The sequence below is a fragment of the Haliotis rufescens genome, unplaced genomic scaffold (genome assembly GCF_023055435.1).
Source record: "Haliotis rufescens isolate VD_foot unplaced genomic scaffold, xgHalRufe1.0.p SCAF_57, whole genome shotgun sequence".
In the NCBI taxonomy this organism is placed as follows: domain Eukaryota; kingdom Metazoa; phylum Mollusca; class Gastropoda; order Lepetellida; family Haliotidae; genus Haliotis; species Haliotis rufescens.
The window spans coordinates 2,048,355-2,065,729 of NW_025964301.1; the positions used below are offsets into that span (position 1 = coordinate 2,048,355).

General features: G+C 36.2%; 1 protein-coding gene across 30 annotated transcripts in view; it reads right to left on the reverse strand.

The window, feature by feature from the left end:
- The window catches only part of LOC124137803 (neurogenic locus Notch protein-like), a 71,985-nt gene that overhangs the window by 19,712 nt on the left and 34,898 nt on the right, over positions 1–17,375 (reverse strand). For 19 of the 30 annotated variants that reach the window (XM_048385341.1, XM_048385335.1, XM_048385322.1 and 16 more), the window contains 12 exons: positions 16,962–17,078; positions 13,655–13,771; positions 12,585–12,701; positions 11,613–11,729; positions 7,993–8,109; positions 6,918–7,034; positions 5,844–5,960; positions 4,877–4,993; positions 3,803–3,919; positions 2,844–2,960; positions 1,770–1,886; positions 700–816 (listed from right to left, as the gene is read on the reverse strand). In XM_048385341.1, the coding sequence (XP_048241298.1) occupies positions 700–816; positions 1,770–1,886; positions 2,844–2,960; positions 3,803–3,919; positions 4,877–4,993; positions 5,844–5,960; positions 6,918–7,034; positions 7,993–8,109; positions 11,613–11,729; positions 12,585–12,701; positions 13,655–13,771; positions 16,962–17,078 (1,404 nt within the window). The remainder of the gene's footprint in view (positions 1–699; positions 817–1,769; positions 1,887–2,843; positions 2,961–3,802; positions 3,920–4,876; positions 4,994–5,843; positions 5,961–6,917; positions 7,035–7,992; positions 8,110–11,612; positions 11,730–12,584; positions 12,702–13,654; positions 13,772–16,961; positions 17,079–17,375) is intronic. The other 11 variants (XM_048385345.1, XM_048385342.1, XM_048385318.1 and 8 more) reach the window with 10 other exon arrangements.

Genomic DNA, 17,375 nt, shown 5'->3' on the forward strand with positions numbered 1-17,375 from the left:
CCTCGACAGAACACATTTCTATATATTACCATAAGGTCGGCAATATTAATACCTGGACTACCTCTACGTATTTTCTACTTGGATTCCTCCTTTGTTGATAACATTGAGGAAACGCTGAATACATCGCAATTCCTGTTTTCTCAATCTGTATAATACTGTATTTCCAAGTTGGAATATCATCACGGACATGTTCATATATTAACCAAACTTCTGTTTTGTAGTATTTTGGTGTGAACACTGACGTGTGTGTGTGTGTGTGCGTTCGTGCGTGTTGTCGTTGAGGGCCTACAAACATTAAATATATACATTTTTTTCATTAATTGCGTTGTATTTTCTCAAACAGTATGACCTTTGAAATTACCTCTAATAAATTATGTCTGTTTGAAAGGATTTCCTTTTGTAAGTTTTCATTTCAAATTGGGATAACTTGTGTGCAAGTGTGATGTAATGTGTACATGTAGTGTCTTATAAACACATATTTTATTCACACTGGATTGATAGTATGGCACTATTCGTATCTGTTTTGTCAGTCTCTGAATGTGTAATACATGATGATGACAGTACGAACTTACCTTACACAATTATAATGAAACTAATCGTACACAGCTATGTTCAATATTTGACTAATCTCAACTTGTACATGCCATTTTGAAATGATCACCTTTTCTCAGTTTCTAAAACATGGACACGGACACTTACCTACTTTCCTTTTACATGTCCTGCCACCGAATCCACGTCGACACAAACATCTCCATTTCGAGCGTCCAATCTGCCTGCAAGTGCCTCCATTACGGCAACGTCTTCTATGACACCGACCTTGGCGAAAACAAGAGAAAAAGGTGCTTGTCATTAATATTACTGATTGTGTTAATTCAACTTACAACAGGCTGCAGGTACATAATATCAGTCACAGGCTTGTCCATGCTCACTGATAAAGTAATACCTTGGCTTGGACACTGACGTATTTGTCTAGTCGATGGAATGTATGTAAAGAGCATTATATAGATATTCCTTCAATACTTTCAATCATTTCAGCATAGTTTAATGACTACAGTGTAAAAGAGTGGATTCCACCTCGACAGAACACATTTCTATATATTACCGTTAGGTCGGCAAAATTAATACCTGAACTACGACAACGTATTTTCTACGTGGATTACTCCTTTGTTGATAAAATGGAATAAACGCTGAATACATAGCAATTCCTGTTTTCTCAATATGTATAATACTGTATTTCCAAGTTGGAATACAACCACGGACATGTTCATATTGTAGCCAAACTTCTGTTTGGTAGTAATTTGGTGTGAACACTGACGTGTGTGTGTGTGTGTTCGTGCGTGTTATCGTTGAGGGCCTACAAACATTAAATATATACATTTTTTCATTAATTGCGGTGTATTATCTCAAACAGTATATAACTTTTGAAATTACCTCTAATAAAACATATCTCTTTGAAATGATTTCCTTTTGTAAGTTTACATTTCAAATTGGGATAACTTGTGTGCAAGTGTGATGTAATGTGTACATGTAGTGTCTTATAAACACATATTTTATTCACACTGGATTGATAGTATGGCACTATTCGTATCTGTTTTGTCAGTCTCTGAATGTGTAATACATGATGATGACAGTACGAACTTACCTTACACAATTATAATGAAACTAATCGTACACAGCTATGTTCAATATTTGACTAATCTCAACTTGTACATGCCATTTTGAAATGATCACCTTTTCTCAGTTTCTAAAACATGGACACGGACACTTACCTACTTTCCTTTTACATGTCCTGCCACCGAATCCACGTCGACACAAACATCTCCATTTCGAGCGTCCAATCTGCCTGCAAGTGCCTCCATTACGGCAACGTCTTCTATGACACCGACCTTGGCGAAAACAAGAGAAGAAGGTGCTTGTCATTAATATTACTGATTGTGTTAATTCAACTTACAACAGGCTGCAGGTACATAATATCAGTCACAGGCTTGTCCATGCTCACTGATAAAGTAATACCTTGGCTTGGACACTGACGTATTTGTCTAGTCGATGGAATGTATGTAAAGAGCATTATATAGATATTCCTTCAATACTTTCAATCATTTCAGCATAGTTTAATGACTACAGTGTAAAAGAGTGGATTCCACCTCGACAGAACACATTTCTATATATTACCGTTAGGTCGGCAAAATTAATACCTGAACTACGACAACGTATTTTCTACTTGGATTCCTCCTTTGTTGATAAAATGGAATAAACGCTGAATACATAGCAATTCCTGTTTTCTCAATATGTATAATACTGTATTTCCAAGTTGGAATACAACCACGGACATGTTCATATTGTAGCCAAACTTCTGTTTGGTAGTAATTTGGTGTGAACACTGACGTGTGTGTGTGTGTGTTCGTTCGTGCGTGTTATCGTTGAGGGCCTACAAACATTAAATATATACATTTTTTCATTAATTGCGGTGTATTATCTCAAACAGTATATAACTTTTGAAATTACCTCTAATAAAACATGTGTCTTTGAAATGATTTCCTTTTGTAGGTTTACATTTCAAACTGGGATAACTTGTGTGCAAGTGTGATGTAATGTGTACATGTAGCGTCTTATAAACACATATTTTATTCACACTGGATTGATAGTATGGCACTATTCGTATCTGTTTTGTCAGTCTCTGAATGTGTAATACATGATGATGACAGTACGAACTTACCTTACACAATTATAATGAAACTAATCGTACACAGCTATGTTCAATATTTGACTAATCTCAACTTGTACATGCCATTTTGAAATGATCACCTTTTCTCAGTTTCTAAAACATGGACACGGACACTTACCTACTTTCCTTTTACATGTCCTGCCACCGAATCCACGTCGACACAAACATCTCCATTTCGAGCGTCCAATCTGCCTGCAAGTGCCTCCATTACGGCAACGTCTTCTATGACACCGACCTTGGCGAAAACAAGAGAAAAAGGTGCTTGTCATTAATATTACTGATTGTGTTAATTCAACTTACAACATACTGCAGGTACATGATATCAGTCACGGGCATGTTAATGCTCACTGATAAAGTAATACCTTGGCTTGGGCACTGACGTATTTGTCTAGTCGATGGAATGTATGTAAAGAGCATTATATAGATATTCCTTCAATAATGTCAATCATTTCAGCATATTTTGATAACTACAGTGTAAAAGAGTGGACTCCACTTCGACAGAACACATTTCTATATATTACCGTTAGGTCGGCAAAATTAATACCTGAACTACCTCTACGTATTTTCTACTTGGATTCCACCTTTGTTGATAAAATGGAATAAACGCTGAATACATAGCAATTCCTGTTTATCTCAATATGTATAATACTGTTTCCAAGTTGGAATACAACCACGGACATGTTCATATTTTAACCAAACTTCTGTTTGGTAGTATTTTGGTGTGAACACTGACGTGTGTGTGTTCGTTCGTGCGTGTTGTCGTTCAGGGCCTACAAATATTAAATATAATTTTGTTTTCATTAATTGCGTTGCATTATCTCAAACAGTATATGACCTTTGAAATTACCTCTAATAAAACATGTCTCTTTGAAATGATTTCCTTTTGTAAGTTTACATTTCAAATTGGGATAACTTGTGTGCAAGTGTGATGTAATGTGTACATGTAGCGTCTGATAAAAACATTTTTTCATTCACGCTGAATGTTATGGCACTATTCGTATCTGTTTTGTCGTTCGTTGTATGTGTAATACATGATGATGAAAGTACGAACTTACCTTTCACAACACAGACACTTACCTACTCTCTTTTTACATCTCCTGCCCCCGAATCCACGTCGACACAAACACTTCCATTTCGAGCGTCCAATCTGCCTGCAAGTGCCTCCATTACGGCAACGTCTTCTATTACACCGACCTTGGCGAAAACAAGAGCAAAAGGTGCTTGTCATTGATATTACTGATTGTGTTAATTCAACTTACAACATACTGCAGGTACATAATATCAGTCACGGGCATGTTCATGCTCACTGATAAAGTAATACCTTGGCTTAGGCACTGACGTATTTTTCTAGTCGATTGGATGCATGTAAAGAGCATTATTTAGATTTTCTTTCAATAATTTCAATCATTTCAGCATATTTTAATGACTTCAGTGTAAAAAATCGGATTCCTTCTCGACAGAACACATTTCTATGTATTACCGTAAGGTCGGCAAAATTAATACCTGGACTACCTCTACATATTTTCTACTTGGATTCCTCCCTTGTTGATACAATTAAGGAAACGCTGAATATATAGCAATTCCTGTTTTCTCAATATGTATAATACTGTATTTCCACGTTGGAATACAGCCACGGACATGTTCATATTTTAAACAAACTTCTGTTTGGTAGTAATTTGGTGTGATCACTGACGTGTGTGTGTGTGTGTGCGTTCGTGCGTGTTGTCGTTGAGGGCCTACAAACATTAAATATATACATTTTTTTCATTAATTGCGTTGTATTTTCTCAAACAGTATGACCTTTGAAAATTACCTCTAATAAATTATGTCTGTTTGAAAGGATTTCCTTTTGTAAGTTTACATTTCAAATTGGGATAACTTGTGTGCAAGTGTGATGTAATGTGTACATGTAGTGTCTTATAAACACATATTTTATTCACACTGGATTGATAGTATGGCACTATTCGTATCTGTTTTGTCAGTCTCTGAATGTGTAATACATGATGATGACAGTACGAACTTACCTTACACAATTATAATGAAACTAATCGTACACAGCTATGTTCAATATTTGACTAATCTCAACTTGTACATGCCATTTTGAAATGATCACCTATTCTCAGTTTCTCAAACATGGACACGGACACTTACCTACTTTCCTTTTACATGTCCTGCCACCGAATCCACGTCGACACAAACATCTCCATTTCGAGCGTCCAATCTGCCTGCAAGTGCCTCCATTACGGCAACGTCTTCTATGACACCGACCTTGGCGAAAACAAGAGAAAAAGGTGCTTGTCATTAATATTACTGATTGTGTTAATTCAACTTACAACATACTGCAGGTACATAATATCAGTCACGGGCATGTTAATGCTCACTGATAAAGTAATACCTTGGCTTAGGCACTGACGTATTTTTCTAGTCGATTGGATGCATGTAAAGAGCATTATTTAGATTTTCTTTCAATAATTTCAATCATTTCAGCATATTTTAATGACTTCAGTGTAAAAAATCGGATTCCTTCTCGACAGAACACATTTCTATGTATTACCGTAAGGTCGGCAAAATTAATACCTGGACTACCTCTACATATTTTCTACTTGGATTCCTCCCTTGTTGATACAATTAAGGAAACGCTGAATACATAGCAATTCCTGTTTTCTCAATATGTATAATACTGTATTTCCACGTTGGAATACAGCCACGGACATGTTCATATTTTAAACAAACTTCTGTTTGGTAGTAATTTGGTGTGAACACTGACGTGTGTGTGTGTGTGTGAGCATTCGTGCGTGTTGTCGTTCAGGGCCTACAAACATTAAATATATACATTTTTTTCATTAATTGCGGTGTATTTTCTCAAACAGTATGACCTTTGAAATTACCTCTAATAAATTATGTCTGTTTGAAAGGATTTCCTTTTGTAAGTTTACATTTCAAATTGGGATAACTTGTGTGCAAGTGTGATGTAATGTATACATGTAGCGTCTGATAAAAACATTTTTTCATTCACGCTGAATGTTATGGCACTATTCGTATCTGTTTTGTCGTTCGTTGTATGTGTAATACATGATGATGAAAGTACGAACTTACCTTTCACAACACAGACACTTACCTACTCTCTTTTTACATCTCCTGCCCCCGAATCCACGTCGACACAAACACTTCCATTTCGAGCGTCCAATCTGCCTGCAAGTGCCTCCATTACGGCAACGTCTTCTATTACACCGACCTTGGCGAAAACAAGAGCAAAAGGTGCTTGTCATTGATATTACTGATTGTGTTAATTCAACTTACAACATACTGCAGGTACATAATATCAGTCACGGGCATGTTCATGCTCACTGATAAAGTAATACCTTGGCTTAGGCACTGACGTATTTTTCTAGTCGATTGGATGCATGTAAAGAGCATTATTTAGATTTTCTTTCAATAATTTCAATCATTTCAGCATATTTTAATGACTTCAGTGTAAAAAATCGGATTCCTTCTCGACAGAACACATTTCTATGTATTACCGTAAGGTCGGCAAAATTAATACCTGGACTACCTCTACATATTTTCTACTTGGATTCCTCCCTTGTTGATACAATTAAGGAAACGCTGAATATATAGCAATTCCTGTTTTCTCAATATGTATAATACTGTATTTCCACGTTGGAATACAGCCACGGACATGTTCATATTTTAAACAAACTTCTGTTTGGTAGTAATTTGGTGTGATCACTGACGTGTGTGTGTGTGTGTGCGTTCGTGCGTGTTGTCGTTGAGGGCCTACAAACATTAAATATATACATTTTTTTCATTAATTGCGTTGTATTTTCTCAAACAGTATGACCTTTGAAAATTACCTCTAATAAATTATGTCTGTTTGAAAGGATTTCCTTTTGTAAGTTTACATTTCAAATTGGGATAACTTGTGTGCAAGTGTGATGTAATGTGTACATGTAGTGTCTTATAAACACATATTTTATTCACACTGGATTGATAGTATGGCACTATTCGTATCTGTTTTGTCAGTCTCTGAATGTGTAATACATGATGATGACAGTACGAACTTACCTTACACAATTATAATGAAACTAATCGTACACAGCTATGTTCAATATTTGACTAATCTCAACTTGTACATGCCATTTTGAAATGATCACCTATTCTCAGTTTCTCAAACATGGACACGGACACTTACCTACTTTCCTTTTACATGTCCTGCCACCGAATCCACGTCGACACAAACATCTCCATTTCGAGCGTCCAATCTGCCTGCAAGTGCCTCCATTACGGCAACGTCTTCTATGACACCGACCTTGGCGAAAACAAGAGAAAAAGGTGCTTGTCATTAATATTACTGATTGTGTTAATTCAACTTACAACATACTGCAGGTACATAATATCAGTCACGGGCATGTTAATGCTCACTGATAAAGTAATACCTTGGCTTAGGCACTGACGTATTTTTCTAGTCGATTGGATGCATGTAAAGAGCATTATTTAGATTTTCTTTCAATAATTTCAATCATTTCAGCATATTTTAATGACTTCAGTGTAAAAAATCGGATTCCTTCTCGACAGAACACATTTCTATGTATTACCGTAAGGTCGGCAAAATTAATACCTGGACTACCTCTACATATTTTCTACTTGGATTCCTCCCTTGTTGATACAATTAAGGAAACGCTGAATACATAGCAATTCCTGTTTTCTCAATATGTATAATACTGTATTTCCACGTTGGAATACAGCCACGGACATGTTCATATTTTAAACAAACTTCTGTTTGGTAGTAATTTGGTGTGAACACTGACGTGTGTGTGTGTGTGTGAGCATTCGTGCGTGTTGTCGTTGAGGGCCTACAAACATTAAATATATACATTTTTTTCATTAATTGCGGTGTATTTTCTCAAACAGTATGACCTTTGAAATTACCTCTAATAAATTATGTCTGTTTGAAAGGATTTCCTTTTGTAAGTTTACATTTCAAATTGGGATAACTTGTGTGCAAGTAGGATGTAATGTGTACATGTAGTGTCTTATAAACACATATTTTATTCACACTGGATTGATAGTATGGCACTATTCGTATCTGTTTTGTCAGTCTCTGAATGTGTAATACATGATGATGACAGTACGAACTTACCTTACACAATTATAATGAAACTAATCGTAAACAGCTATGTTCAATATTTGACTAATCTCAACTTGTACATGCCATTTTGAAATGATCACCTTTTCTCAGTTTCTAAAACATGGACACGGACACTTACCTACTTTCCTTTTACATGTCCTGCCACCGAATCCACGTCGACACAAACATCTCCATTTCGAGCGTCCAATCTGCCTGCAAGTGCCTCCATTACGACAACGTCTTCTATGACACCGACCTTGGCGAAAACAAGAGAAAAAGGTGCTTGTCATTAATATTACTGATTGTGTTAATTCAACTTACAACAGGCTGCAGGTACATAATATCAGTCACAGGCTTGTCCATGCTCACTGATAAAGTAATACCTTGGCTTGGACACTGACGTATTTGTCTAGTCGATGGAATGTATGTAAAGAGCATTATATAGATATTCCTTCAATACTTTCAATCATTTCAGCATAGTTTAATGACTACAGTGTAAAAGAGTGGATTCCACCTCGACAGAACACATTTCTATATATTACCGTTAGGTCGGCAAAATTAATACCTGAACTACGACAACGTATTTTCTACGTGGATTACTCCTTTGTTGATAAAATGGAATAAACGCTGAATACATAGCAATTCCTGTTTTCTCAATATGTATAATACTGTATTTCCAAGTTGGAATACAGCCACGGACATGTTCATATTGTAGCCAAACTTCTGTTTGGTAGTAATTTGGTGTGAACACTGACGTGTGTGTGTGTTCGTTCGTGCGTGTTATCGTTGAGGGCCTACAAACATTAAATATATACATTTTTTCATTAATTGCGGTGTATTATCTCAAACAGTATATAACTTTTGAAATTACCTCTAATAAAACATATCTCTTTGAAATGATTTCCTTTTGTAAGTTTACATTTCAAACTGGGATAACTTGTGTGCAAGTGTGATGTAATGTGTACATGTAGCGTTCTTGGTAGAACATACTTATAGACCGATTCCGAAATTCATTAAGAAACAGATTTACATTTCAAACTGACTGACATAGCCATATAAAACCAAAACCATGCGAAAATAAAAGATTTCTAATATGCGATGTCCAAGTATTCTTTCCCATGTTATCTAAATGTAGAAGCATGTTATAGGCTAATTTGGGGAGACGTTGTTCATACATATCAAGAATTGTAAACCAGTATTTTAAACATCTGATCTGAGAGTTAATATATAATGGGTATCTACCACATTCACCATAAACCATGCAATTTGGTGTAGAAGACCTGACACACAGAAACTTTTTACATGCTAATAAGTGAACCTTCTCTAAACAGTCATAACGTTGAAATCCCCATACTTCAGAACCATACAATAAGATTGGTTGTATCTGGGTATCAAAAAGCTTAAAGAAGATCTTATCACATTTTTTTCCAATTCATTGTGTGTAAGAACCAGATTCCTAAATATGAGTAGTGATCTACTATATTGACTAACTGGCCATCGCAGACCATCTCTCTTTCGACGCTATTGGACCACCTTTTCTGAAGATCACAATTTTAGTTTTTTTCAAATTTACTGATAATTTCCATTCTTTCGTGTATGTACATTAAATATGTGATTGCCTTTGTAGACCAACAACAGTATCTGACACTAGAATGACATCATCTGCGAAAAGTAACATTAATATTTCTATCAAATCTGGAAACATTGGGATACCATGTTTACCACTGGCAGCTATTTCGTAATATAATTCATCAATGAAAAATGAAAATAAGATCGGACTCAAAATACAGCCTTGTCTTAGGCCCAAAGGACAATCAAAGAAATATGTTAAAGCTATCCCCACAACGAACACATGATCTCACATTAGAATACATTGATTTTAGAATAGTAAACATTTTCCCACGTAAACCAGCTTTTCGCAGACATGTCCATAGCTTAAAGCGATTGACAGAATCGAAAGCCTTTTTAAAATCTACAAATGCTTCATACAGTTTATGCTTATGCCGTGACAAGGTTTTTTGAATAAGTGCATAAAGTGTAAATACATGATCTTCGGTCGAATAACTTTTTCTGAAGCCAGCTTGAAATTCGGGAATTTTATCACGCATGGTCGCCAATTTGGAAATTCTATTGTTTAATATTGTAGTAAATACTTTTCCTAAAATGAGGGTTACTTACTTACTTATATTGGAGATTTTACGTGCCCTTTCCGACTGCAGCGTATTTCGCACACGGGCCCGGCCAGGCCATTTAATGTGTTTCCGAAAGAGGGAAAAAGTTGTTTGGCAATCCAGCAGGGGTGTTTTAGTGGTTGTTTATATAGAATTTTGGAAACTTTGAGATTTGGAAAAAATGCCAAGAGGGTTTGGGGGGCGAACTAAGGGACCTGAGTATGGAAGTTTGTTAGTTTGATTATGTGGTTTGGTTTTGGTAGTTTATTGGGGTTTTAAATGCGATTTATTAGTCCTGTTTTGATTAAGTATACGCCTAAGGCTTTGAATTTTTCTATTTTATGTTGTGGGTTCAGGATTGCTTCTAGAGTAAGAGCCTTATTTAGATTTAGGGTGGTTTGTAGTGTAGTTCGGTGTGTTAGGTAGTAGGTGCAGTGTATGAGTGCGTGTTCTGGGGTTTCTTGTTGCAATGTGCAATAGGGACATGAAGCCAATAAACAGGATAAGTGATTATTGTTTGATGAGTTCATAGTAGGCGGATGGGATGAAATAGCCCTGATCTCTGTTGATTGATGGCTTGTGGCGGCAAATGTGGACTGCTTCTGCTAGTTTTCTTTTAGTGAAATCGTGGAGGCTGATTTGCTGTCGGATTTAATGGTGGAGGTTTTATGCTCTTTCATTCTGGCGGGATGTTTCACCTACGTAAGATTGTCCACAGTTGCAGTTCACCCCATCCGCCTACTATGAACTCATCAAACAATAATCACTTATCCTGTTTATTGGCTTCATATCCCTATTGGCTTCCACCTTTGTGTTCTCTGTCCATCGTGTTGTGACAGCATCATCTCTTTGTTGTCAACACATACCAATGTTATCCCACTCATGTATGCAATTGGTGTTACTGTTATTCCTCTATTGTTAATCATCCACCTACTATATATATTCTGAACTATGTCCCTCATTCAGTCTTTCTTGACAACGGTATAAGGATCTATACCGAAACGTCGCTTTTCACAGTATTAAAGAAGTTGTTATCCATATAATTGTGTATATCTTGACTTCAACATTTCGATAACTACATCATCAGGACCAGCTGCTTTTCCCTTCTTGAGGTGATTTATCGCATCTAATATTTCGTTTTCAACAATGGGTGAATCTAGCAGAACTTCATCAACATCTGTGTCGCATTCACTAAAATATTTTTTGCATATCATCAGTTGCCATAGTGAATATGGCATCATTTGAAAAAAACTTCTTAAAATGACCAAGCCACTATGTTATCTGTAGCAGAGGATCTATTCTTAAGAGATCGTACTTGTTTCCAGAACGAAGAAGGGTTGTAAATACACTTTTTGAGTTTGTCTTGTCTATGTCTACGCATAACAAGTTTGTAAATCCGACAGCAACTTTTATATTTATTCCTACTTTCGCAATATTTCTTTCTGTCAAGACTATAGTACGGGCAGTCCTAAATCTTCGTAGTGCTCTGCGGGCGTTACGCCTTGCAATTCTACATCCAGTATTAAAAGTTTTAGATTTATACATGTTCAGTTTTAATTCTTTTCTCACACAAGCTGCTGAAACTTACCAACACTCTTCCGACATCTCCTGCCTCTGAATCCACGTCGACATAAACATCTCCATCTGAAGAGTCCGATCTGCTTGCAAGTGCCTCCATTGCGGCAAAGTCTTCTACGACACCGACCTTGGCGAAAACAAGAGCAAAAGGTGCTTGTCATAAATATTACTTATTGTGTTAATTCAATAGACTGCATTCATGCATTATTTAGATTTTCCTTCAATAATTGTAATCATTTCAGCATATTTTGAATGACCACAGTGTAAAACAGTGGATTCCACCTCGACAGAACACATTTCTATACATTACCATAAGGTCGGCAATATTAATACCTGGACTACCTCTACGTATTTTCTACTTGGATTCCTCCTTTGTTGATAACATTGAGGAAACGCTGAATACATCGCAATTCCTGTTTTCTCAATCTGTATAATACTGTATTTCCAAGTTGGAATATCATCACGGACATGTTCATATATTAACCAAACTTCTGTTTTGTAGTATTTTGGTGTGAACACTGACGTGTGTGTGTGTGTGTGTGCGTTCGTGCGTGTTGTCGTTGAGGGCCTACAAACATTAAATATATACATTTTTTTCATTAATTGCGTTGTATTTTCTCAAACAGTATGACCTTTGAAATTACCTCTAATAAATTATGTCTGTTTGAAAGGATTTCCTTTTGTAAGTTTACATTTCAAACTGGGATAACTTGTGTGCAAGTGTGATGTAATGTGTACATGTAGCGTCTTATAAACACATATTTTATTCACACTGGATTGATAGTATGGCACTATTCGTATCTGTTTTGTCAGTCTCTGAATGTGTAATACATGATGATGACAGTACGAACTTACCTTACACAATTATAATGAAACTAATCGTAAACAGCTATGTTCAATATTTGACTAATCTCAACTTGTACATGCCATTTTGAAATGATCACCTTTTCTCAGTTTCTAAAACATGGACACGGACACTTACCTACTTTCCTTTTACATGTCCTGCCACCGAATCCACGTCGACACAAACATCTCCATTTCGAGCGTCCAATCTGCCTGCAAGTGCCTCCATTACGACAACGTCTTCTATGACACCGACCTTGGCGAAAACAAGAGAAAAAGGTGCTTGTCATTAATATTACTGATTGTGTTAATTCAACTTACAACAGGCTGCAGGTACATAATATCAGTCACAGGCTTGTCCATGCTCACTGATAAAGTAATACCTTGGCTTGGACACTGACGTATTTGTCTAGTCGATGGAATGTATGTAAAGAGCATTATATAGATATTCCTTCAATACTTTCAATCATTTCAGCATAGTTTAATGACTACAGTGTAAAAGAGTGGATTCCACCTCGACAGAACACATTTCTATATATTACCGTTAGGTCGGCAAAATTAATACCTGAACTACGACAACGTATTTTCTACGTGGATTACTCCTTTGTTGATAAAATGGAATAAACGCTGAATACATAGCAATTCCTGTTTTCTCAATATGTATAATACTGTATTTCCAAGTTGGAATACAGCCACGGACATGTTCATATTGTAGCCAAACTTCTGTTTGGTAGTAATTTGGTGTGAACACTGACGTGTGTGTGTGTTCGTTCGTGCGTGTTATCGTTGAGGGCCTACAAACATTAAATATATACATTTTTTCATTAATTGCGGTGTATTATCTCAAACAGTATATAACTTTTGAAATTACCTCTAATAAAACATATCTCTTTGAAATGATTTCCTTTTGTAAGTTTACATTTCAAACTGGGATAACTTGTGTGCAAGTGTGATGTAATGTGTACATGTAGCGTCTTATAAACACATATTTTATTCACACTGGATTGATAGTATGGCACTATTCGTATCTGTTTTGTCAGTCTCTGAATGTGTAATACATGATGATGACAGTACGAACTTACCTTACACAATTATAATGAAACTAATCGTACACAGCTATGTTCAATATTTGACTAATCTCAACTTGTACATGCCATTTTGAAATGATCACCTTTTCTCAGTTTCTAAAACATGGACACGGACACTTACCTACTTTCCTTTTACATGTCCTGCCACCGAATCCACGTCGACACAAACATCTCCATTTCGAGCGTCCAATCTGCCTGCAAGTGCCTCCATTACGACAACGTCTTCTATGACACCGACCTTGGCGAAAACAAGAGAAAAAGGTGCTTGTCATTAATATTACTGATTGTGTTAATTCAACTTACAACAGGCTGCAGGTACATAATATCAGTCACAGGCTTGTCCATGCTCACTGATAAAGTAATACCTTGGCTTGGACACTGACGTATTTGTCTAGTCGATGGAATGTATGTAAAGAGCATTATATAGATATTCCTTCAATACTTTCAATCATTTCAGCATAGTTTAATGACTACAGTGTAAAAGAGTGGATTCCACCTCGACAGAACACATTTCTATATATTACCGTTAGGTCGGCAAAATTAATACCTGAACTACGACAACGTATTTTCTACTTGGATTCCTCCTTTGTTGATAAAATGGAATAAACGCTGAATACATAGCAATTCCTGTTTTCTCAATATGTATAATACTGTATTTCCAAGTTGGAATACAGCCACGGACATGTTCATATTGTAGCCAAACTTCTGTTTGGTAGTAATTTGGTGTGAACACTGACGTGTGTGTGTGTGTGTTCGTTCGTGCGTGTTATCGTTGAGGGCCTACAAACATTAAATATATACATTTTTTCATTAATTGCGGTGTATTATCTCAAACAGTATATAACTTTTGAAATTACCTCTAATAAAACATGTCTCTTTGAAATGATTTCCTTTTGTAAGTTTACATTTCAAACTGGGATAACTTGTGTGCAAGTGTGATGTAATGTGTACATGTAGCGTTCTTGGTAGAACATACTTATAGACCGATTCCGAAATTCATTAAGAAACAGATTTACATTTCAAACTGACTGACATAGCCATATAAAACCAAAACCATGCGAAAATAAAAGATTTCTAATATGCGATGTCCAAGTATTCTTTCCCATGTTATCTAAATGTAGAAGCATGTTATAGGCTAATTTGGGGAGACGTTGTTCATACATATCAAGAATTGTAAACCAGTATTTTAAACATCTGATCTGAGAGTTAATATATAATGGGTATCTACCACATTCACCATAAACCATGCAATTTGGTGTAGAAGACCTGACACACAGAAACTTTTTACATGCTAATAAGTGAACCTTCTCTAAACAGTCATAACGTTGAAATCCCCATACTTCAGAACCATACAATAAGATTGGTTGTATCTGGGTATCAAAAAGCTTAAAGAAGATCTTATCACATTTTTTTCCAATTCATTGTGTGTAAGAACCAGATTCCTAAATATGAGTAGTGATCTACTATATTGACTAACTGGCCATCGCAGACCATCTCTCTTTCGACGCTATTGGACCACCTTTTCTGAAGATCACAATTTTAGTTTTTTTCAAATTTACTGATAATTTCCATTCTTTCGTGTATGTACATTAAATATGTGATTGCCTTTGTAGACCAACAACAGTATCTGACACTAGAATGACATCATCTGCGAAAAGTAACATTAATATTTCTATCAAATCTGGAAACATTGGGATACCATGTTTACCACTGGCAGCTATTTCGTAATATAATTCATCAATGAAAAATGAAAATAAGATCGGACTCAAAATACAGCCTTGTCTTAGGCCCAAAGGACAATCAAAGAAATATGTTAAAGCTATCCCCACAACGAACACATGATCTCACATTAGAATACATTGATTTTAGAATAGTAAACATTTTCCCACGTAAACCAGCTTTTCGCAGACATGTCCATAGCTTAAAGCGATTGACAGAATCGAAAGCCTTTTTAAAATCTACAAATGCTTCATACAGTTTATGCTTATGCCGTGACAAGGTTTTTTGAATAAGTGCATAAAGTGTAAATACATGATCTTCGGTCGAATAACTTTTTCTGAAGCCAGCTTGAAATTCGGGAATTTTATCACGCATGGTCGCCAATTTGGAAATTCTATTGTTTAATATTGTAGTAAATACTTTTCCTAAAATGAGGGTTACTTACTTACTTATATTGGAGATTTTACGTGCCCTTTCCGACTGCAGCGTATTTCGCACACGGGCCCGGCCAGGCCATTTAATGTGTTTCCGAAAGAGGGAAAAAGTTGTTTGGCAATCCAGCAGGGGTGTTTTAGTGGTTGTTTATATAGAATTTTGGAAACTTTGAGATTTGGAAAAAATGCCAAGAGGGTTTGGGGGGCGAACTAAGGGACCTGAGTATGGAAGTTTGTTAGTTTGATTATGTGGTTTGGTTTTGGTAGTTTATTGGGGTTTTAAATGCTTCTGCTAGTTTTCTTTTAGTGAAATCGTGGAGGCTGATTTGCTGTCGGATTTAATGGTGGAGGTTTTATGCTCTTTCATTCTGGCGGGATGTTTCACCTACGTAAGATTGTCCACAGTTGCAGTTCACCCCATCCGCCTACTATGAACTCATCAAACAATAATCACTTATCCTGTTTATTGGCTTCATATCCCTATTGGCTTCCACCTTTGTGTTCTCTGTCCATCGTGTTGTGACAGCATCATCTCTTTGTTGTCAACACATACCAATGTTATCCCACTCATGTATGCAATTGGTGTTACTGTTATTCCTCTATTGTTAATCATCCACCTACTATATATATTCTGAACTATGTCCCTCATTCAGTCTTTCTTGACAACGGTATAAGGATCTATACCGAAACGTCGCTTTTCACAGTATTAAAGAAGTTGTTATCCATAAAATTGTGTATATCTTGACTTCAACATTTCGATAACTACATCATCAGGACCAGCTGCTTTTCCCTTCTTGAGGTGATTTATCGCATCTAATATTTCGTTTTCAACAATGGGTGAATCTAGCAGAACTTCATCAACATCTGTGTCGCATTCACTAAAATATTTTTTGCATATCATCAGTTGCCATAGTGAATATGGCATCATTTGAAAAAAACTTCTTAAAATGACCAAGCCACTACGTTATCTGTAGCAGAAGATCTATTCTTAAGAGATCGTACTTGTTTCCAGAACGAAGAAGGGTTGTAAATACACTTTTTGAGTTTGTCTTGTCTATGTCTACGCATAACAAGTTTGTAAATCCGACAGCAACTTTTATATTTATTCCTACTTTCGCAATATTTCTTTCTGTCAAGACTATAGTACGGGCAGTCCTAAATCTTCGTAGTGCTCTGCGGGCGTTACGCCTTGCAATTCTACATCCAGTATTAAAAGTTTTAGATTTATACATGTTCAGTTTTAATTCTTTTCTCACACAAGCTGCTGAAACTTACCAACACTCTTCCGACATCTCCTGCCTCTGAATCCACGTCGACATAAACATCTCCATCTGAAGAGTCCGATCTGCTTGCAAGTGCCTCCATTGCGGCAAAGTCTTCTACGACACCGACCTTGGCGAAAACAAGAGCAAAAGGTGCTTGTCATAAATATTACTTATTGTGTTAATTCAATAGACTGCATTCATGCATTATTTAGATTTTCCTTCAATAATTGTAATCATTTCAGCATATTTTGAATGACCACAGTGTAAAACAGTGGATTCAACCTCGACAGAACACATTTCTATATATTACCATAAGGTCGGCAATATTAATACCTGGACTACCTCTACGTATTTTCTACTTGGATTCCTCCTTTGTTGATAACATTGAGGAAACGCTGAATACATCGCAATTCCTGTTTTCTCA